Source organism: Bos indicus, chromosome 26 (assembly GCF_029378745.1).
Source record: "Bos indicus isolate NIAB-ARS_2022 breed Sahiwal x Tharparkar chromosome 26, NIAB-ARS_B.indTharparkar_mat_pri_1.0, whole genome shotgun sequence".
NCBI classification, from domain to species: Eukaryota; Metazoa; Chordata; class Mammalia; order Artiodactyla; family Bovidae; genus Bos; species Bos indicus.
The window spans coordinates 27,098,438-27,121,830 of NC_091785.1; the positions used below are offsets into that span (position 1 = coordinate 27,098,438).

The 23,393-nt window shown below is 44.0% G+C and overlaps 1 protein-coding gene across 4 annotated transcripts in view; it reads right to left on the reverse strand.

The window, feature by feature from the left end:
- Positions 1-23,393, reverse strand: part of SORCS1 (sortilin related VPS10 domain containing receptor 1) — a 578,046-nt gene that overhangs the window by 42,304 nt on the left and 512,349 nt on the right. For all 4 annotated transcript variants that reach the window (XM_070780803.1, XM_070780802.1, XM_070780801.1 and 1 more), the window contains exons 19-21: positions 15,006-15,192; positions 3,711-3,844; positions 1,225-1,348 (exon numbers count right to left, since the gene is read on the reverse strand). In XM_070780803.1, coding sequence (XP_070636904.1) covers positions 1,225-1,348; positions 3,711-3,844; positions 15,006-15,192 — 445 coding nt within the window. The remainder of the gene's footprint in view (positions 1-1,224; positions 1,349-3,710; positions 3,845-15,005; positions 15,193-23,393) is intronic.

The following is a 23,393-nucleotide window of genomic DNA, read 5'->3' on the forward strand; positions in this document are numbered from 1 at the left end:
AACTGGGGCAATTGATGTCACTTGGACCATGAAACAGGACCTGCATTAGAATCAATCAATTCTAGAACTGGGGCAATTGATGTCACTTGGACCATGAAACAGGACCTGCATTAGAATCAATCAATTCTAGAACTGGGGCAATTGATGTCACTTGGACCATGAAACAGGACCTGCATTAGAATCAATCAATTCTAGAACTGGGGCAATTGATGTCACTTGGACCAGGAGCTCATGTGTCTCTGTCTCGGTCTCTTTATCTCTTTCAGTCTCTCATCTCCCTTTCCCTCCCTCCCTCGATCCTCCCTTTTGTTCTCTCTGCACAGCATTTATTTCCCTATTTCCTTTTAAATTCCTGCTCTTTAAATTTTGATTTTCTGGGATGCATTAGTACCGTTTTCATATTAACAATAAAAGTTCATATTTTTACCATCTACTAAAGCACTTAGTGCAGATCCATCTGACTATCTTTCTGTAGAAAAAAATAAAAATTACCAAAATGAAATCAATTTGTATAAACTGTTTTTTTAAAATATCATTTTCCATCAAGGATCCCACCTTTCCATTTCAGTAAATTTTCATTCCACGCGATACCCTGACCACATCAGTTTCCCCAACTGATGACAAGAGTGTTCTGTACAGCTGTTTGTTCAAACTAATATTCTGTCCATGATGATGCACTGCATGTGCTTGTTATGATCCCTCCCTTGCTTTTAAACCAGTACAGTGATTTTTAAATGATACATATTTGTGGAAAAGATTTTCAGAGCATTTAGACATTGGCAGATTCTTCTTAATGATCAAGACTCTGAGTTTGAACTTAAAAAAATAAAGGTTCAATATTAACCATTTTCTTTTATAATGGGTTTTAAATCTGTAAACATCACAAAAATATCAAATGGAGTGAATCAGCCTTCCACATAATGAAATTCACTCTTCTGTACCTAAGGTAGTAGAGTGCACAGTTACTCTATGGCACCAGAGCCAGTTCCAAAAAAAAAAAAAAAAAGACAACAAATCGTCTTGGGGTTTTGTGATCCCTACTTTGCTGGTGAACCACACCTTCCTCAAAAGAGGAGATGAGACTTGACTCAGCTTTTTCTCAACCACTACCGTCTGTTCTCTGGGTAGATTCATAAGACAGCACGGCGTCTGGTGCCAAGGTACCAAACCATCTCATCTGAGTGATAGATGCAGACGGTGATGGATCAGCAGATGACCACTCACCGTATACCGCGATGGTCTTCGTGTCTTGCAGGATGGCATTCCCAGCTGAGACCTGCACTGTGATGGTGTTCATCCCTTCAGAAGTAAACTTGAATGCTATGCTTCCCTCCAAGGTGATCAGGGGCTAAAGCAAATGAGGACATAGAGTGAGGGGAGAGATTTTCAGTTACACCCAAGATAGGCACCAACTCTGAACCACCAACAAGCTCCTTAAATTAGCGGAGGCTCTTTCCAGGGCAGCCCCTGTGTGCCTGACTCCACCTATGCCTCCCTATTACCTCGAGTCCGGTCCAGAAAGGGACTACCAGAGAAGAAACTCTACTCATTCCTGAATCTGATGCCTCTCTTCTGCTACAGTCCTGACTCAGGACTGGGGAGATCATTAGGCCTTGCCTGCTGGTGGGGTGTCTCTCTGTTGATAACCTACTCATCAAGCAGATCTCTTAATCCAAGGCAACATTAAAATCAGGCCAAAAGAAGGGGCTCATATGAATCCAGATTTAAGCCAGTCACTGAAAGTGTATAAGCTGCCAGTGCCTCTCTCCAGGGGGCGCTGCTTACATAAAATTACAATGGAACGCGGCGACCTTGGACACCAAAACTACACTAGGTAGACGGGTGTTGGCCTTGTGTGGCTTGGTTTGCTCTGAGAAGCCCCATCAGCAATTTCCTGGAAGGAGCTGCTATAGAAACAGGTACTAATTGGATCGTGGTTTGAGGATTCAAAAAAAAAGATTTGGACCCAGAGGGATGGTATGGGGAGGGAGGAGGGAGGAGGGTTCAGGATGGGGAGCACATGTATACCTGTGATGGGTTCATTTTGATATTTGGCAAAACTAATACAACTATGTAAAGTTTAAAAATAAAATTAAAAAAAATTAAAAAAAAAAAAGATTTGGATCAGCTCCTGTAATGCAACTGGACACCAGGGTCCTGGGGAAAGGATTATTAGCCTCCTGACCTCCCTCCACTCACTCCCCACAAACAGTTCATTCCTGTCTTTTCTTTAATTAATTCAAAAATCAAAATTTATTTAACTCCCTGTGTAGCAGAAGGTAGACTAAAGCCCAGCATAAGAAGTCTGCTTAATAGAATCTGTTGAGAATTTAGTTTTCTGCTAAAAGCTTAAAAAAAGAAGCAGCAGCAAATAAGTTATTTAATAGTTTCACCTCCTAGTACTAGCATTCAAGCAAGTAACACAGATTTCTCTTCTCCTGCGGATAGTGGGCCCAATCTGGACCAATTTGCATGTACAGTTTCAGAAGAAATAAAAAAGGGCTTCTTTTCAGCTGATTTATGTCAGCAGGAGAGGTGAGAGATTCCTTTGACTGTCAGCCACACAGCAGGTCTGGTGTCAGGAGAGGTTTCCTCCCTGGGCTTGGGTGAAATTATGGCTCCAGTTAAAGCCAACACTCAGCTCTGGGGTAGAAAGAGATTTGTATTCACACAAGATGCATTGAATATGAAGAGCAAAGTTATAAGCAACGGCACCTCTGCTGGAAGAAGATGAAGCTCTCCATTCAGAGCCATTGGTCCGGGGTCCTCTAGGGAAGATGATGCCAGGCTTCAGTTCTACTGCCTTCACTGACATTTGCAAGCAAATTTTAATTTCTGAGGACGGAAGGAGTTCCAAACTGCATCAGAGCATGCAGCCTGGTGTGCGGGGAAGAAAAACCCAGGCAGGCATGAGAAAGGCCATGGATATGCATGAAGTAGCTGAGTGAGACTGGAAGAAGCCACTTCATCTGTGTCCTCACTTTTCTCATCGGTAAAACGAAGGACTCGGGGTACATGAGATCTAAGGTCTCCACTGATTTTGAACTTGCTGCTGACTTTAGATCACAGGGAGTGTTTGGAGGAAACATAAAGCAGGAAGCTGAGCTAAAGAAGGGGTCGTTTCTGATCTAGGCTGGGGAGTTATGGGGTGGAGGGGCCATAGGGCGGGGGGGCCATGTCTGATCAAGAATAGAGAACAGAGGGCGAGGGGCGGGCTGCACAGACATCTGTGGCTCTTGTCTGTCTGGTGTCCACTGTTCTCTTCTTTCGAGGGCCGTTCCCTCCCTTCTCTTGGTCTAGACGGATCTAGGAAGGTTGATTTGAACAGCTCTGTTTCTGCCACGAGCACCATGATCAAGGCATGGCTGGTATTATTACTCTGTTCCAGGACTCCTGTTAGAATTTTGGGAAAGATGGCTCATTTGCTCCACTGAGCTGTGACAACAACATAAAGCTCAGGGTTGCTGCTGAGGGTCACTGCAGAGTAAAGCCCATGTGGAGAAGAACCCTGACTCACAGGAAGGCAGGGGTAAGAGGGAGGGGTGTAGACGTGAGAGAGACAGACATACTGAAGGGATGACTGGGGCAATCAGAGCCTACCATTCCTGAGGTTGCCACAACTCCTGGACTCTTGAGTTAGGATAAGTCATGTCTTTCCCTTTATTGCTTCAAGAGGAGCCACACAGACCCTGCATGGAAAGCCGACTCACCTCAGTGTTGTTCCCGTACCACCACACGTAGGTGAGGGTGCCCACTTGGCTGGGCCACAGCACGGCGGTGGCGTTGACCTCTTTGTTCTTCGTCGTGACAAAGGGAAGAGACAGGTGAACATGCTCCAGGGGACCTGAGGCACAAGAGGAGAGGGGAGGCATGGAGAGGGAAGAGCTCTCTCTGCTTTGCCTTCCCTGCTCTGAATTCACAATCCTTCTAGAAGCCTCCAAAACGTGTTCCTGGACGGAAGTGCTCAGGCGCCACCCCTACTCTGGGGGAAAGGGATATATTGAGAACAATTGTGTCTCCATCCTTTCCATTTACAGATCTTTCTTCCAGGTCCAAATCCTGAGTTATTTCTGTGTAAAAGCTTAAACTGTTACAAGTAACTGATGAAGTCCTTAAAGGAAAAGGAATAATATGAGATTTCACAGGGAGATGCAAAGTGTTTCCAAGAAACCTCCCAGAATCCATGTTGGGTGGGGGCTGGGGACGGCTATTATACAAATCCCCAAAACTTTCTACATGTAATTGTTTTGTATCTTTATTGGATTTTAAAGATGTAAATGTGTATGTTTGTGAATAACTGTGTTTGTGTGAGTGTCTGTAGCCTCCTGGTTAGGTAAGCACAGGGCTGAGCTGAGCCTGTCCAGGACAAAGACAGGCATGAGGGGGCAGAGAGAGAGTTTTGTGGGCCTCAGGTTCTCAGAATGCACTCAGCTGAAAAGTAGGATGATTCTACCTATACAGGCCCAGTGGACCAGAAACTTTAGTCAGATGTACAAACCCACAAAGATAACAGCATCTTTTTCTTGGAGAACCACTAGACCTACCCTGCTGCTGCTGCTGCTAAGTCACTTCAGTCGTGTCCGACTCTGTGCGACCCCATAGACGGCAGCCCACCAGGCTCCCCCGTCCCTGGGATTCTCCAGGCAAGAACACTGGAGTGGGTTGCCATTTCCTTCTCCAATGCGTGAAAGTGAAGTCGCTCAGTCGTGTCCAACCCTCAGCGACCCCATGGACTGCAGCCTTCCAGGCTCCTCCGTCCATGGGATTTCCCAGACAGGAGTACTGGAGTGGGGTGCCATTGCCTTCTCCGAGACCTACCCTAGGATCCCCTGAATTTCACTTCAAGTCACTGTTACCAGACAAAATGCATTCTCCTTTGGGGGGAACATGGCAAAAATCCACCACCACCACCTGTATTCATGAGATGGAGAAGAAAGTGGCACTCAGGCCTTTGCACCTGCTTTAATCACTCTCTCCTCTTCTAGTTGACCATATGATGATTTTCTAAAGTCCTTGACCTCTTTCTCCCTCTATATTCTTTTCTGCTGAGGGATACTATCCACACTCTGACCTTCAACTATGAACCACATGCTTAGGGCTCCAAAACCACCTTCTTGACTCCAGACTCAGTTGTTTATTTGTGCTCAGTCATGTCCGACTCTTTGAAGCCCTAAGGACTGTAAACTGCCAGGTTCCTCTGTCCATGGAATTTTCCAGGCAAGAATACTGTAGTGGGTTGCCATTTCCTCCTCCAGGGGATCTTCCTGACTCAGGGATTGAACTCACATCTCTTGCATCTCCTGCATTGGCAGGCAGGTTCTTTATCACTAGCACCACTTTGGAAGCTCTCAGACTCAATTAACAGCCAGATATTCCTATGAAATACACTGCCTCCCCCTACCCCCCACCATTCTGTATACTCCAATCTTGATGAATAACACCAGTGTTAATCTAGGGGAGCAACCCAGAAGGAGAAAGTCAGTCTTGATTCCTTATTTCTTTGCTGCCCACATCCATTTAGGAAACCACTGATTTGGTTTCATAAATTCTCTCTCAGAGCTCTTTGCATCCTGTCCTCGTTCATACACTATACACCCATCTCACCTGAAGGAGTAGAACTTTCTCATGGAGAGCCAGACATCATGGAATGAGAGTCAAGTGGGCCTTAGGAAGCATCACTATGAACAAAGCTAGTGGAGGTGATAGAATTCCAGTTGAGCTATTTCGAATCCTAAAAGATGATGCTGTGAAAGTGCTGCACTCAATATGCCAGCAAAATAGTCATCAGTGGCCACAGGACTGGAAAAGGTCAGTTTTCATTCTAATCCCAAAGAAAGGCAATGTCAAAGAATGCTCAAACTACCGCAGAATTGCACTCATCTCACATGCTAGAAAAGTAATGCTCAAAATTCTCCAAGCCAGGCTTCAACAGTACATGAACTGTGAACTTCCAGATGTTCAAGATGGATTTAGAAAAGGCAGAGGAACCAGAGATCAAATTGCCAACATCTGCTGGCTCATCAAAAAAGCAAGAGAGTTTCAGAAAAACATCTACTTCTGCTTTATTGACCACGCCAAAACCTTTGACTGTGTGGATCACAATAAACTGTGGAAAATTCTCAAAGAGATGGGAATACCAGACCACCTGCCTGCCTTCTGAGAAATCTGTATGCAGGTCAGGAAGCAACAGTTAGAATTGGACATGCAACAACAGACTGGTTCCAAATCAGGAAAAGAGTATGTCGAGGCTGTATATTATCACCCTGCTTATTTAACTTATATGCAGAGTACATCATGAGAAATGCTGGGCTGGATAAAGCACAAGCTAGAATCAAGATTTCCAGGAGAAATACCAATAACTTCAGATATCCAGATGGCACAACCCTTATGGCAGAAAGTGAAGAACTAAAGAGCCTCTCGATGAAAGTAAAAGAGGAGAGTGAAAAAGTTGGCTTAAAACTCAACATTCAGAAAACTGAGATCATGGCATCTGGTCCCATCACTTCATGGTAAATAGATGGGGAAGCAATGGAAACAGTGACAGACTTTATATTTTGGAGTTCCTAAATCACTGCAGACGGTGACTGCAGCCATGAAATTAAAAGACGCTTGCTCCTTGGAAGAAAAGTTACAACCAACCTGGACAGCATATTAAAAAGCAGACATTACTTTGCCAACAAAGGTCTGTCTAGTCAAAGCTATGGTTTTTACAGTAGTCATACATTTCCTTATAGTTGGACTGTAAAGAAAGTTGAATGCCAAAGAATTGATACTTTTGAACTGTGGTGTTGGAGAAGACTCTTGAGAGTCCCTTGGACTGCAAGGAGATCCAGCCAGTCCATCCTACAGAAAATCAGTCTAAATATTCACTGGAAGGATTGATGCTGAAGCTGAAACTCCAATACTTTGGCCACCTGATGTGAAAAACAAACTCATTGGAAAAGACCCTGATGCTGGGAAAGATTGAAGGTAGGAGGAGAAGGGGATGACAAAGGATGAGATGCTTGGATGACATCACTGACTCAAAGGACATGAGTTTGAGTAAACTCCAGGAGTTGGTGATGGACAGGGAGGCCTGGCGTACTGCAATGCATAGGGTCACAAAGAGTCGGACATGACTGAGCAACTGAACTGAAGTGAACTTAACTAAACCTTTCCCCATTCTAATCCACCCTCCTGCTCTGTGTGTCAAAGCCTGCCTCCCTCAATAATACATAAACTGGGGACTTCCCTGGTGGTCCAGTGGCTAAGACTCCACACTCCCAATGCAGGGTGCCAAGGTTTGATCCCTGGTTGGGGAACTAGCCCCATGTGCTACAACTAAAGATCCCATGTGCCACAACTAAATAAATAAAGATTTAAAAAGTAATACATAAGCTAGACCAAGTCCCAGATGGCCCCATCACTTAGAATAAAACATACGGTCCAGGGCAAGGGCGGAGCAAGTACAAAGACTCAGAGGAGGAGGGGGATCTCCATGTTGGAGGAATAGGGAGAAATGGAGAAATAAATGGAGGGAAAGTGTAGAAGACAATGAGATCTCAGAGATAATCAGGACATAGAGCACACTGGCCTTTAAGGCCCAGAAAGATGTATATGTGTGTTTGTGTAAGTTCTTTCTTGCATATGTATAAGTATACATTATACATTCATGCAATGTATAGCAATGACTATGTGCCTTCTCACCCTCCAACTTGTTGTGAGAGTGATATTTCTAGAAAGTGATGCTACTCACGTGCTCAAAATGAAAATTTCCATTATATAATAATAATATTAAGATAGCTAACACATACAGATCTCAAGTTTGTGAGATAGAGAACACAGGCTGAAAACTTTTGGAGGGACAAGTCCTTTGTATTCATCTTTATATATATAGAAAATTGCATGGACAGAGGAGTCTACAGTCCATGGGGCTGCAAAGAGTTGGGCACGACTAAGTGACTGAGCACACACACAGAGATGTGTGCTGCGTGGACAGAAGAGTCTGGTGGGCTGTAGTCCATGGGGCTGCAAAGAGCTGGACATGACTAAGTGACTGAGCACACACACACAGATGTGTGCAGGTCCTGAGACATAGCAGGCGTTGCGGTATTGGCTGAGTCACTGAACAAAACAGGGTATCAAAGAGTTGGACACGACTTAGCAACTAAACAACAAAGTGAACAAAAACATAATTTCCTGTTTCTGCTTTCGTCTGTGTTTTCCTCTCTTTATAGATTAGAGGCTGGGAGACCAGGAGAACAGAACTAATTTTCTGGTGTACAAGCCATATGATAAGAAGTAGTTGATCATAAGTCAGAATTGTTCAATGAAATAATAAAAGGGTAACATTTACTGAGCGGTGGCTGTGTACCACATAGTCTGTGAACGACTTTGTGTTCTCATTTAATCTTCATAATAATCTTATGAAGTAGGCACTATTATCAGCTCCATGCAGAGATGAACTAACAGAGGCAGGTCACCTTCCTTCACTCCAGGGTGTGAACCAAAACAGTTCAAGTTCAGAGCCTGGGCCAGCTGACAAATGCTTGCTAAGACCCATGTTAACAAAAGAGCTATTAAGACCCACTACTTACTGATGACTCAGACATGCTGCAGACAGCGGGACATGCTTGTTACACAGGCTCTTGTTTATTGCACGGCTCCTGCCATCCCTCATCACGTGATGTGCTCCAGCAGGTGCCCTGTCCCACCTGAGGACCTTACTTACACACCTTGCTGATGGCAGCTGTCCCCTCCTCTGTGACACTCCCCCTGACTCCCCAATCAGAGTTACATCAATCAGCTAGAATGTGAGAACTAGACAAGCTCAGGGAGACCAGCCATTTCCATCCTAAAAGGGTTCATCTTGGTCTCTCTTGAGCATTCAATAATTTTTAAAGTCCCAAAGGTCAAAATAAGGATAATGTCTGTGTGTCCTCTTAATGACAAATTGAATCTTGCTCCCGAAATATGGTCGTCCCTTCACTCAGTAGTTTCTGCGTGCTGGGTGTCAGGCATTACTCCAGGTGCTGGGACACCTGGCCCTTGATGGTGCTTATGTGTTGTTGAGGGAGGCAGTGAATGCAAGGAGCAGGCCTAGTGAGAGCATGCTATTTTTGATGGGTGGTCAAGCAAAGTCTCTCAGAAGCAATGCCATTTGGCCAGGCACCTGAATAACACGTATGCGTGCACCATGTATCTCCTCGGGAAGCTTCAGGGTAAGGCTAGGGCACAGACCTTGAGAAGGAGGTGGCCTGTCAGGTATGAGGATAGCAGGAAACTCAGCAGGTACTTTAGGTGCTGAAGAATGTCCATGTGTGTTTGTATAACTTTCATCTTGTATATATAGACATACACACACATGCACGCACGCACGCACACACACACACACACATCATCTGTTCATACAGATGTGTGGAATTTAGCTCTCAGGTAGCTAAGTCCTCTTGTTTTTTATCTGTTTAATATACCTGATTCCTGTTGCTTCAAAGCCGAGCTTTCAACTCTCATTTTTCTGCACAGAGGGATCTACCCTAACGGAACCTTGGAAGTGAAAGTCTAACCCCTGGAAGCCTCCCGCTGGCTAGCCACACTCAGCTGAGAGCGGAACAAGCTGACGGATACAGCTTCCTCGGACAGCTGCATGCAATACACAGCACGGACAGCAGGTGGCGCTGTATTATTCCTTATGAATCTCAATGTGGCTGGGAGAACTGGGAAAATTGTGTAGGAGTGTTTCTCTTCTCTTGTTTGGTCTTCCTGTGCTACAGGGTGCAAGTGATTGTGTGTGTGTTTGTGTGTGTGTGTGTGTGCACCTCCACGTGTGTGCACACATGCACACGTGCTGATCACTCTGAACTGCCTCTAGCATTTGTTCTGAAGACCTACATGTCATATTGCTGTTTGTCTGAAATGCTGGGCTTCCCTGGTGGCTCAGTGGGAAAGAAACTGCCTGCCAATGCAGGAGACACAGGTCCGATCCCTGGGTTGGGAAGATCCCCTGGAGAAAGCAATGGCTACCCATTCCAGTATTCTTGCCTGGGCAATCTCACGGACAGAGGAGCCTGGCGGGCTACAATCTGTGGGACAAGAGTGGGACACAACTTAGCAACTAAACCAAATCTGAAACATTAAAAAAAAAAAAAAAAAAAACTAATAGAAAAAACAAAAGAAATCCAAATTGTGAAGATAAGATCCTATAACAGAGTATCTCAAACTTCACTGGGCTTGAGGCTCATACTCAGCTGTTGAAGGCAGAGTATGTCACTTTAGGCAGCTGTCACTTTAGGCCCTGAAGAATGTCTGTGTGTGTTCATTTAACTTCCTTCTTGCATATATATACATACATACTTACACACACACACACACACACACGCACACACACATCATCTGTTCATACAAATGTGCAGGATTTAGCTCTCAGATTGACGCCACACTTCCAGAAATTCTAGTCCGGTAGGTCTAGGAAGGGGATCAGGGCACTACATTTTTATCATTTGATTACAGGGCAGGAGGCTCCTTAACCACATCTTACAAAGCCTCGGTCTGACATTCTCTGGCCAATAAAAGGACCGTGTGATAACAACAAAGCTACAAAGGTTTTCAAGAAACTGATCACTTTACCCTAAGCTGGGGACAGAAAGATATCTGTAAAGGACATCTTGGTAACAGGGTAGTTGAGGAGAGAGGGTCAGGAAGTATCGGAAACCCCCCCCCCCCCCACCTTTTTTCCACCCGTATTCTGCAAGTTTGCAAAATCTTCAGTGATTTTTTCTTTTTTTTATGCAAGACTGGCTGAGAGAGGGCAGCTTTCTGAACAGAAATCTACATGTCCTCTAAATTCTCAGTCCCCTGCAGGTGAAGGCAAACCTGGCTGCATCCCAGGTCTCATTAGTTCGCAAGCTAGCAGAGAACAGCGAATGCATTCCCCAGGCGATTCTCGGCTGTCAGGATACAGCAGATTACCCGGCTGCCCCCAGAGAGCCGCCCAGCCCTACGTTACAGCAGGAACATCATCTCCACTTGCTTCTGATGACCTTTGCAAGCCAGTACTAAAGAACCTCTGATTTAGAATCAAAGCATATTTCTGAACTGGAAAGAAGAGGTAGTGTGTGTATAAGAGAGGCTGTGCGGCTTTTAGGAAGAGCCCTAGGTACAGGGGAGGAGGACTGGGTGAGAGGGGTGGAGGGCAGGCTAGGGGAGCTGAACTGAGCTTTAGCTCAGAACCCACTAAGTACTGATGCACCTGCTGCATCATAGTGGAAAGTCAAGCTTGGCCGGTTGGCAGGGCACAGCATAAGATGCTTGATAGAACCTTCGGGAAATAAGACGTGCATTCCTTATGTGATGGAGGAGAAAAACTAGCTTCAAAGCAACGCATGACTTGGCCAGGAGTTCAGGCCAGCATCTCTGCTTAACAAGGGCCAGCTTGTGCAGCGCCAGCTTCTGTTTTTCCTACAAAGCCATATATCCCTTCTGTCACTGTGGCACTCAAAACCGCCATGCTACCCTCCACACTTCAGATTTGGGGGAATGGAAGTCAATTATGATTTCACCATGACTTCCTCTTAGTATAAAATAGTGTCAAATCACAGTACTTCTCTAATCTTTGCTTTTACCATCTGAAAGAAAGGCCAAATGTTGCCCAAGATGGTAGATGTGTGAAGATAAACAAAGATGTTCATGTGTGAATGCTAAGTCGCTCTAAGTGTATAAAAATCTTTGCAGTCCTATGGACTATAGCCCACCAGGCTCCTCTGTCCATGGAATTCTCCAGGCAAGAATAGTGGAGTGGGTTGCCATGCCCTCCTCCAGGGGAATCTTCCCGCACAGGGATCATACCCATGTCTCTTATGTCTCCTGCACTGGCAGGCAGGTTCTTTACCTCCAGAGCCACCTGGGAAGCCCTAAAAAATGTTCATACATATGGTAAAACACAACGGATCCTTTAGGAGAGAAGCCCTAGCAAAGCTGTTAGAACCTGCTGGTACTGCTCATGTTGTGGCTTTTAAATATATGTGAGAAAACGGAAACTTAAAACGTAATCCTGCTTTCATACAGTTAGTATAAAAGTTAATTTTTATCCCCAAGATCAGGCTTAGAAGGGGGTCCCCTGATATGAGTCCTGCTTATTCAATCACTCAACCCAAGATGAGTCTGATAAAATTAGAATCAGAACACAACACTTTCCATCACAGATCATCTGCTACTGAGGTTGAGGTCAAATCGCTCAAGCCATTCAATCAGCCTAATGAGACGAAAAGAAACTGCAAGTGAACAAAACAGCTCTTTCTTTCAGAAATCTTGGCCTCCGCAACCCTTCATCTGGAGCAGAGGTGAACGTGCTCTTTTCCTTCCCGGGATTCAGTAAGCCCAGGAGAGAGTGGGAAAGGGAGGTTCCCTCATGCGATATGACCATATGTAGGGTGATGAAGAGTCCACAGGGCAGATCAGGGCAGGGAGCTGTGGTTGACTATGGGAGACCCTGAGAAACTGAGATGGCAAGCTGCTGCTGAATTTTAAATCACTATTGACACACGCTTAGAGTCCAGGGATGTTTGATACATATATGGGGCATGGAATATAATAACTGTGATTCTTCAGGAGAGTAGATCTCTAACAAAACCTCAAAGAATAAGCTGTGTGGAATGATAACTGCCAGGTAGGCAACCATTCTCAGCTGTCATTTGTGTGGCAATTTATTTTTGTTACTATTAACCAAGGTTTGTGATGTAGTTTTAAAATATTTTGGGCTTCCCTGGTGGCTTAGCTGGTAAAGAATCTTCCTGCAATGCAGGAGACCTGGGTAGGAAAGATTCCCTGGAGAAGGGAATGGCTACCCACTCCAGTATTCTTGCCTGGAGAATTCCATAGACTGTATAGTCCATGGAGTTGCAAAGAGTCGGACATGACTGAGCGACTTTCACTTCACTTTTAAATATTTTAGGATTACTTCTAGCATATTATCACTTGTGCCCCCATAAATACTGAAATATAGAGAAGGATTACCTCTCAGTAAGCAGCAACTCCAGGAAGACTGTCTAGGACAGCTCAGAAGCAGCAGTCAACAGGAAGGGAGCTTGAACCTGTGTAGTTGAACAGCTGGAGAAATGCCCTGCCTCTAACCTACATGTGCACATTCCTTCAGGATGATGTACAAGACATGGAGGGGAATAAGGGCTTACGGCTACCTCTGACCCCCAGCCTATGCTGGCACCTATAATAACCTAGTGACCACGGGCTAGGATTCCAGAGGCAGGGAGAACTGAGTCTGAAGCCTGGCCCTACAGACAGTAGGTCTGCAACCTGAATGGACAACTTAAGCTTTCTGAAGTGCACAGTTCTTTGTAACACAGTCTTCCTAGGAGTGCCTACTTGATAGGGTTTTTCTGAAAAGAAAGGTAAAACACATAAAGAGTAGGTTTAGCACAAACCCTGGCACATAGTAAGAGCCTAACAAACATTAGCTGAAAGGGGGAGGTGGCATTGGCATGGGCGGCATCTTGCAGAACTCCGCTTAAACTCAAAGAAGGATGGATGGGTCTCTTCAAAGCACTTGGGTCTTGAGTGTACAGGAGATGAGCATCACGAATGACTGAGAGAGCAGGGAACCTCGTACTGAACAACCTCTTGGGGACCTCGAAATAGTCCTGTCCTCCTTCTGGACCACAGAAGCTTAACACAGGGAGTCTACTTGGTGCCTTGTGTAGCCAGTTTGCTTCAGTGGGCAAGGGCCAAGTAAGAGGCATGGAATACCACCCAGCCTTAATACTCCTGACCTAGAACTTGGAATTTGAACAAGACCATTCATATGGAGTCTAACTTTCATTTGAAAGTAAGCCATTTCTCCAGCAAACTAAGTAGATCCCCTATGCCTCTTTGGTTTTTCCAGTGGTCATGTATGGATGTGAGAGTTGGGCTATAAAGAAAGCTGAGTGCAGAAGAATTGATGCTTTTGAACTGTGGTGTTGGAGAAGACTCTTGAGAGTCCCTTGGACTGCAAGGAGATTCAACCAGTCCATTCTGAAGGAGATCGGTCCTGGGTGTTCATTGGAAGGACTGATGGTGAAGCTGAAATTTCAATACTTTGGTCACCTGATGCGAAGAACTGACTCATTTGAAAAGACCCTGATGCTAGGAAAGTTTGAAGGCAGGAGGAGAAGGGGACGACAGAGGATGAGATGATAGGATGGCATCACCGACTCAATGGACATGAGTTTGGGTAAACTCCGGGAGTTGGTGATGGACAGGGAGGCCTGGCGTGCTGCAGTCCATGGGGTCGCAAAGAGTCAGACGTGACTGAGCGACTGAACTGAACTGATGCTTCTTTGGAGACAACCATACACCCTAGCATAAGAGGCATTCACAGCAAACCTTTTTTACCAAACACAGCTTAGGAGTTACCTTTGTTTCATTAGGAACCCTCTGAATTCCTCAATGGGGAGAAAACTTTAACACGTTTTGAAACTACTTCTTAATGCAGCGTCCTTTATACTGTCTATCCTCTTTTGCTCTACACCACTTTCTAAGACCAAATCATCACAGAGCAAATCTAGGAAACGTACTTAAAAAAAAAAAAAAAGGAAAACAAAAGTCTAACATGTTATTATTAGTGAGATAAAACAAGGAAAGAGAAGAATAAGCAGATGGGGAGAAATCCCATTACTTGTGATAATTTGGATTGTTCTCAAACATCTCTGACCCAAAAAACCCTCAAAAACCCATATTAAATCAACCAGCTCAGCAGGTTGTTCAGGCTCGGCACAGACAAGCAGTATCATCTCTAAGAATCATCTAAAGAGGCAGAATCAGTGCAAGAGAACAGTGTGAAGCAAACCAGAGCCCAGGTCATTCAGTCATGCCCTGGTTTCTTCTTGCTCTCTCTGCACTTGGTTCTCTCAGTCTCCTTTCCTCACCTGCTAAAATAACTAAGGGGCTTCTTCTAGATACCTGATTTGGGGTTATATTTTTCAAAGGACACAATATGTAAGATATGTCATAAACCAACAACAGTAATAACATACAAGTTACATGTAAGTACAGGACGGCGCTGTCAGACCCCAGACCGTTGTCCACCTGCACGGTCACTCGGAAAATGCCCACATTATGATAGACGTGTTTGATCCCATCTTCCATGGAGCTGAGGTTGACATAAGACACTGCGATGCCATCCCCGAAGTCCACCTGGATGAGTGTCCTCTGGACGTCACCCTGAAAGACAACACCAGAGGAAGGGGGGTCAGTGCGTGGCTGTTGCTTCTCCAGGGCTGAGGCTTATCAGAGCCCCAACTCAGGGATAAGGAAGCCTCCACTCTGTCCTGCAGCTGGGAGCCTGTGTCTGTGTAACGGGATCCCTGTGAAACTCCCTGGGAGACAGGAGTTTACGAAGATGGATACTCTCCAAACCTGAAAGGCACCAATTCCCAAAAGTTCTAAGGTTTGGAAAATTGTTTGATTATCAGCTCCAATTTGATATTCATTTCCTCTGAAGGCTTTGTTTACAGTCTGATCATCACATGAATAAAAGGTTTACATACAGTTTTAAAAATTTAGCCTACCTGACACTCTCAACGGTCACTTCCCATGTGTTCAGGATCCCCATATTTCTGTCTTTGTGTCTGGTTCCCTAACTGTGTTGGAGAAAGGACAGGGGACACCTTGCCTTACACTTTACATGACACCGGACTCAGCCCTATTATTATTGACATTTAAGATAATGATGGCTAATTCTTTTATACTTCAGTGTTTTCTACTATCAAAATGATCTCACTTTATACTTTATGGAATCTCAGTCTGGAGAAAAAAGCAGGCAATGTTTGTCCACTCTACAGTTGAGGAAGCTGAAGTGAAAGAAGGTTTAACCATTTGTTCAAGGTTACTGCAGCAGTCTTGGGACTTGAACCCATCTCCTTGGACTTGCATTTCATTCACTATAGGTGGGTTAAGCATTGACAGCTCCTCTGGGCTCAAATCCTGTCATTTCATTAACCAGCTGGATGACTCATATATGTCAAGCAGTCTCCTTTGGTCTCAGTTATCTAACCTGTGAAATGGGCATATTAGTATCTTCCTATCTTAACTCAAAGAGTTATTATAGAAGACATGTGAGTCATCAGTAACCTGTACAATTTGATACCAAAATGAATGACTGTAAAACAATGCAGCTATGAATGATCTGCTATATCCCTTTGAAAGCTTGACTGAAGTCATATGATTCTAAATTTCCCACAAGTAGGCAGGAGAAGATAAACTCTGCTTTATAAAATCCCAGACCTGCTAAAAAAAAATAGCTTGTGAAATTAGTTGAGATTCTTAAAGAACAAAGTTTCTTAGAAAAACTGACAACACCCAGCATCCCTCACAGATAACTCATCCTTTAACAAGGTGTGTGTGTGTGTGTGTGTGTGTGTGTGTGTGTGTGTGCGCGTGCATCTGTTTTGTTAGCTTTCTCCATTTGGGGCAGAGTGGGGGAAGAAAATAAAAAACCTTTGAACTGGAAATGTATTTTCGATTAAGTAAGGTTCATACGGTATCATATTTTTTGAAAAGGGCAAGTTTAAAATGTCGACATTTAAAAGATTAATTCACAGGGAAAGGAAAAGCAGTTCAAATCCTCTGAATCTATGCGACCTACTCTTCTGATCTGTGCCCAGCCAAGCATTGTGTAAGGGTGTACACGGCAGCTAACCCTCTGTAAGTACATGGGCACAGATTCTCCCCTAGGGTGGGAAAAAAGAAACTCCATTCAAAATTCCAAAACAGATAACCACAAGCCCAGAGGTTGTAAAATTACCTGAATTCCCTTCGCTAATAAATACAAATGTCAGCCAAGCTTGCTGACTTGTCCTTCACTTGGACAACCAAACTGGACTGACCAGTTTCTCATTCTGCTTCTGGTCAGTTTCCTCCCATGTTTTCTGGGTTTTCAATAGAGCTGTTGCTAGCCAACCCTAGGATGGGCATGGAGGGAGAACCCACATTAAAATCTACTACATTTTGGCGGGGATAAGTGTCTCAGGGAAATACCAGAAGTAGCTAGGGTTAACCAGATTATCTATGGAATGACACTAGCAATATGGTTTCTGAGAAAGAAAGAGGTTGAGGGACAGAGAGGGAAAGAAAGCTGCAGGGTTCTTTCTAGAGATAAGAGTGGCCATAAGGTAGGGTTACCAATTGCAAGAAGACAGAAGGGAGATTCGTGTCTCCGCTGATTCCACTTCAGTATCTGCTGAGAAAGAGCAGCTACACACATGACTGGGGCAAGTACAGCTCTGTCTGTCTCAGATGGAGTCTACCTTGCCTTGGTCTCTCTGTCTGGTGTTCATCACTCTCCTGTGTATCTGGACTTAGACCTCTTGTCAGTTACTTGAAACTCCTCCCAAGTTCTGCCTGGATGTCTACTGTCTGACAGCCTGAGAGCATTCCTGGTTCTCCACTGCTGACAATGCTCTCTATCTGGATCACAGGGGAAAGGTGGGAGCTACACAGCGTTTGGGTTAGTGTACCAATAGGGCTGCCTTTAGAGCAGAGGGGCCAGGCTTTGAGAGTATAAGGTCAGGTACGAGGATGGAAGGTCCATCTAGTCAAGGCTATGGTTTTTCCAGTGGTCAAGTATGGATGTGAGAATTGGACTGTGAAGAAAGCTAAGCACCAAAGAATTGATGCTTTTGAACTGTGGTGTTGGAGAAGACTCTTGAGAGTCCCTTGGACTGCAAGGAGACCCAACCAGTCCATTCTAAAGGAGATCAGTCCTGGGTGTTCATTGGTAGGACTGATGTTGAAGCTGAAACTCCAATACTTTGGGCACTTGATGCGAATAACTGACTCATTTGAAAAGACCCTGATGCTGGGAAAGATTGAGGGCAGGAGGAGAAGGGGACGACAGAGGATGAGATGGTTGGATGGCATCACTGACTCAATAGACATGAGTTTGGGTGAACTCCGGGAGTTGGTGATGGACAGGGAGGCCTGGCGTGCTGCGGTTCATGGAGTTGCAGAGTCAGACGTGACTGAGTGACTGAACTGAACTGAACTGAACAAGGATGGAGATACAGATATATAGATATAAGTATACTAGGTTACCACACATCTGAGAGCCCCTGTGGATAAAGACATGGGATCCCCCAATCAAACATGAAGTCCCCAAGGCCTTTGGTGTGGGTGGGTGCAGACCTCTTAGTACTCTGCAATACACGCCAAGAGAATCCAAGGGCCAAGTCTGACAGGCGATTCACCCCTATTGCTGCTGTTTTGCCCACTTAGGTCAAGACACTGGATCTCGTGCTTTCAGGGGCTCTCAGGTGCTTGGGAAACCTAACACAGCTGCAGCTGCATCACTTTGGGGCTTACTGTCATCAACCTCTAACTTTCTTGGGCTGCTATTACCATCTCAGGCAGGGATACCAATTCCTTTTAGAGAACAAGAAACAGGGCAAAGAAAAGAATGCCTAAGTCCTAGGTCACCATTTGATTAGCCATGCCTGCCTTGGTTTAATAGGCTTTCTGGTCATTCATTCATTCAGCCAGCTGACAGATACTTTCAAGTGTCTTTCTTGTGTCAGGCCCTAAATGGGGAAACTTATACCAAGAAATTATAATCAACCAAACAAAACAGATGTGGTCCCCACTTTCTTGAGCAAAGAGACTGCTAGTGAGATAAATAGACTTCAACAATTATGCAAATAAAAAGTTATTCTAGGGGATGATGTGAAAGAGAGATCCATGGTGCTGTAAGCTTATATAGTAAGCTTGTTCAGTAGGGAGAGGTGGAGAGTTGAAAATTTGACCCAAATGAGAACTTCAAGAAAGGCTACCCAGAAGGAATGATATTTGAGCTGAGAAGGCCTGAAGAAAAGAAATTAACCTAACAAAGGACATGAGCAGGTGATATGGAGGTGAGGAGTCCAGGCAATGGGGGGCAGAGGGAACTGGATATGCAAGGGCCCTGTGGCAGAAGATGGTGGTACAGTTAAAGGAAGCTGATGATACAGACCCAGTAGGAACATGTGAAATTAGACTGGATGGGAGACAATGACATTCCAAGACTTGTGGGCCAAGTTTCTGACTTCAATATTTCTCTTAAGAGCAATGGGAAGAACTCAAAGTGATTGAAGTCAGAGTTTGAGGGAAGATGACAGGATAATATTTTTAATTCATAAAGATCACTCTGGCTACAATATGGAGAATGCATTGGAAGGAGGCCCAAGTATTCCAGGAAGCCAATTAGGGGATAGTTCAAGGTAGATGATAGGCAGATTGATATATGAGTTGCAACAGGAAATTGCATTCACCTTCCTCCAAAATTAATTCCCATAGTTTACTGGTTTTGAAATCAGTGAATCTCAGTCTTTGATAATAACACCTCTTATAGAAATTAAAAGAAAAAAATCTGATACCCAGTTCATATCCAAGCCCACCTCCTGGTTTGGGGCCTTTGGGGAGGTTGCTCGGTCTTGCTGTGGCCTGAGAAGGTCCCCAGCTAATGCTGGGCTGCACCAAAGGTTGAGAAACACTGGTTCAGACTGTTGAACATTAGGTTTTCTTGTGACTGAATTCATCTGAAGATGAATGTAGTACAGCACAAGCTGACGCCATTCCTATCACACCTTGGCATCATAGTCAAAGTTTCCCAGTATGCTTTAGGATTCTGAGTGCTAAGGGTGAGCTAACAGAGTCAGGAATGGAAGAACTAAACTCACGGTTAGTGACTGATGCACAATCACAAAAGTCCCACAATACACTCAGTCAAGGTTTGTTCTCTGGGAAAACAAGTGGCTGGATAATATGAGGGTAGCTTGCATAAAGAGCTGAGATGTGTCCTTAAGGGCTGGCTGCAGTCTCAGGACCTAACACAGATGATTCTTTTCTGTTCAATAAATTTTGAAATTTTACAAAAGAGAAAAAAAAAAACAAAACGTGAACATTGTACATTTCTAACTTGTTTGTTTGGCTGTTGGGACTCTGGGAGACAGCTAGGGCAGATGCTATTTCTATTTGTGACACCAGGAGACTGGAGCATGGACCAGTTAAATGAGATGCCAGAAGTCCCACAGCTGGTGAGAGGCTCAAAATAGGCCTAAGAAGACCTGTGGTTTAACTTATCTCTGCAAAATAGTCCTTCAGGAGTTTCATTAATTGGAATTTATTTGTGATGCCTTTCAGAGAGAGAAAGGTGGTAACAAAGGCAAGCTTCACTTTCTTTTCTTGTTAGATTTGATTCCTAGCATTGACCATTTCCCTCTCTGACAATATTTTTGCTTATAAGTGGAAAGATGGGTTGTCATGAACTCCATACACCATCCTTATGTCTTCCCTCTGATGAAGCAGTATCATGTTCAAACTGTAAAGAAGACAGATAACGTGGGAAACAATAGGCATTCATAAACCACAAGCACAAAAAACTAACCAAACTGATCACATGGATTACAGCCTTGTCCAGCTCAATGAAATTACGAGCCATGCCATGTAGGGTCACCCAAGACGGATGGGTCATGGTGGAGAGTTCTGACAAAATGTGGTCCACTGGAAAAGGGAATAGCAAACCACTTCAGTATTCTTGCCTTAAGAACCCCATGAATTATATAACAAGGAAAAAAGATAGGACACTGAAAGATGAACTTCCCAGGTCAGTAGGTGCCCAATATGCTACTGGAGAAGAGTAGAGAAATAACTTCAGAAAGAATGAAGAGACAGAGCCAAAGCAAAAACAACACCCAGTTGTGGATGTGACTGGTGATGGAAGTAAAGTCCAATGATATAAAGAACAATATTGCATAGAAACCTGGAATGTTAGGTCCATGTAAAACTCGCTCATTCACATACAACTCTTTGGAACCCCATGGACTATACAGTCCATGGTATTTTCCAGGCCAGAATACTGGAGTGGGTAGCCTATCCCTTCTGCAGTGGATCTTCCCAGCCCAGGAACCAAACCGGGCTCTCCTACATTGCAGGTGGATTCTTGACCAACTGAGAGGGAAGCCCATAAATCAAGGTCCATGAATCCAGGTAGATTGGAAGTGGTCAAACAGGTGATGGTAAGAGTAAACATCAACATTTTAGGAATCAGTGAACTAAAATGGACTGGAATGGGTGAATTTAACTCAGATGACCATTACATCTACTACTACTGTGGGCAAGAATCCCTTAAAAGAAATGGAGTAGCCCTCATAGCCAACCAAAGAGTCAAAAATGCAGTACTTGGGTGTAATCTCAAAAATGTCAGAATGATCTGTTTGTGTCTAAGGCAAACCATTCAGTATCACAGTAATCCAAGTCTATGCCCCATCTGATAATGCCAAAGAAGTTGAAGTTGAATGGTTCTATAGGACCTACAAGATCTTCTAGAATTAATACCAAAACAAGATATCATTTTCATCATAAGGGACTGGAATGCAAAAGTAGGTAATTGAGAGATACCTGGAGTAACAGGCAGGTTTGCCCTTGGAGTACAAAATGAAGCAGGGCAAAGGCTAACAGAGTTTTGCCAAGAGAACACACTGGTCATAGCAAACACCCTCTTCCAACAACACAAGAGACGACTCTATACACGGATGTCACCAAATGGTCAATACTGAAATCAGATTGATTACATTCTTTGCAGCTGAAGATGGAGAAGCTCTATACAGTCAGCAAAAACAAGACAGGGAGCTGACTGTGGTGCAGATCATGAACTCCTTATTGCAAAATTAGGATTTAAACTGAAGAAAGTAGGGAAAACCACTAGATCATTAAAGTATGATCTAAATCAAATCCCTTATGATTATACAGTGGAAGTGACAAATAGATTCACAAGACTAGATCTGATAGACTGAGTGCCTGAAAAACTATGGATGGAGGTTCATGACATTGTACAGGAGGCAGTGATCAAAACCATCCCCAAGAAAAAGAAATGCAAAAAGACAAAAATGGTTGTCTGAGGAGGCCTTACAAATAACTGAGAGAAGAAGAGAAGTGAAAGGCAAAGAAGAAAAGGAAGGATATATCCATCTGAATGCAGAGTTCCAAAGAACTGCAAGGAGGGATAAGAAAGCCTTCCTAAGTGATAAGTGCAAAGAAAGAGAGGAAAACAATAGAATGATGAAGACTAGAAAATTAGAGATACCAGGTCAACATTTCATGAAAAGATGGACAAATAAAGGACAGAAAACATATGGACCTTATAGAAGCAGAAGATATTAAGAAGAGGTGGCAAGAATACACAGAAGAACTTTATACGAAAAGGATCTTCCTGACCCAGATAACTATGATGGTATGATCACTCATCTGGAGCCAGATATCCTGGATTATGAAGTGAAGTGGGCCTTAGGCAGCATCACCATAAACAAAGCTAGTGGAGGTAATGGAATTCCAGTTGAGCTATTTCAGATCCTAAAAGATGATGCTGTGAAAGTGCTGCACTCAATATGTCAGAAAATTGGGAACACTCAGCAGTGGCCACAGGACTGGAAAGGTCAGTTTTCATTCCAATCCCAAAGAAAGGCAATGCCAAAAAATGTTCAAACTATGTACAATTGCACTCATTTCACACACTAGGAAAGTAATGCTCAAAATTCTTCAAGCAAGGCTTCAACAGGACATGAACCATGAACTTCCAGATGTTCAAGCTAGATTTAGAAAAGGCAGAGAAACCAGACAGCAAATTGCCAACATACATTCAGTTCAGTTCAGTCAATCAGTTGTGTGCGACTCTTTGCAACCCTATGGACTGCAGCTCACTGGCCTCCCTGCCCATCACCAACTCCTAGAGTTTACTCAAACTCATGCCCATTGTATCAGTGATGCCATCCAACTATTTAATCCTCTGTTGTCCCCTTCTTCTCCCACCTTCAATCTTTCCCAGCAACATGGTCTTTTCCAATGAGTTAGCTCTTCACATCAGGTGGCCAAAGTATTGGAGTTTCAGCTTAAACATCAGTCCTTCTAATGAATATTCAGAATTGATTTCCTTTAGGATAGACTGGTTGGATCTCCTTGCAGTCCAAGGGACTCTCAAGAGTGTTTTCCAGCACCACAGTTCAAAAGCATCAATTCCTCGGTGCTCAGCTTTCTTTATAGTCCAACTCTCACATCCATACATGACTACTGGAAAAACTATAGCTTTGACTAGACAGACCTTTGTTGGCAAAGTGATGTCTCTGCTTTTTAACATGCTGTCTAGGTTGGTCATAACTTTTCTTCTAAGGAATAAGCGTCTTTTAATTTCATGGCTGCAGTCACCATCTGCAGTGATTTGGAGCCCCCAAAATAAAGCCTGCCACTGTTTCCACTGTTTTCCATCTATTTGCCATGAAGTGATGGGACCGGATGCCATGATCTTAGTTTTCTGAATGTTGAACATACATTGGATCATAGAAAAAAGGAAGAGAATTCCAGAAAATTATCTACTTCTGCTTCATTGACTATACCAAAGC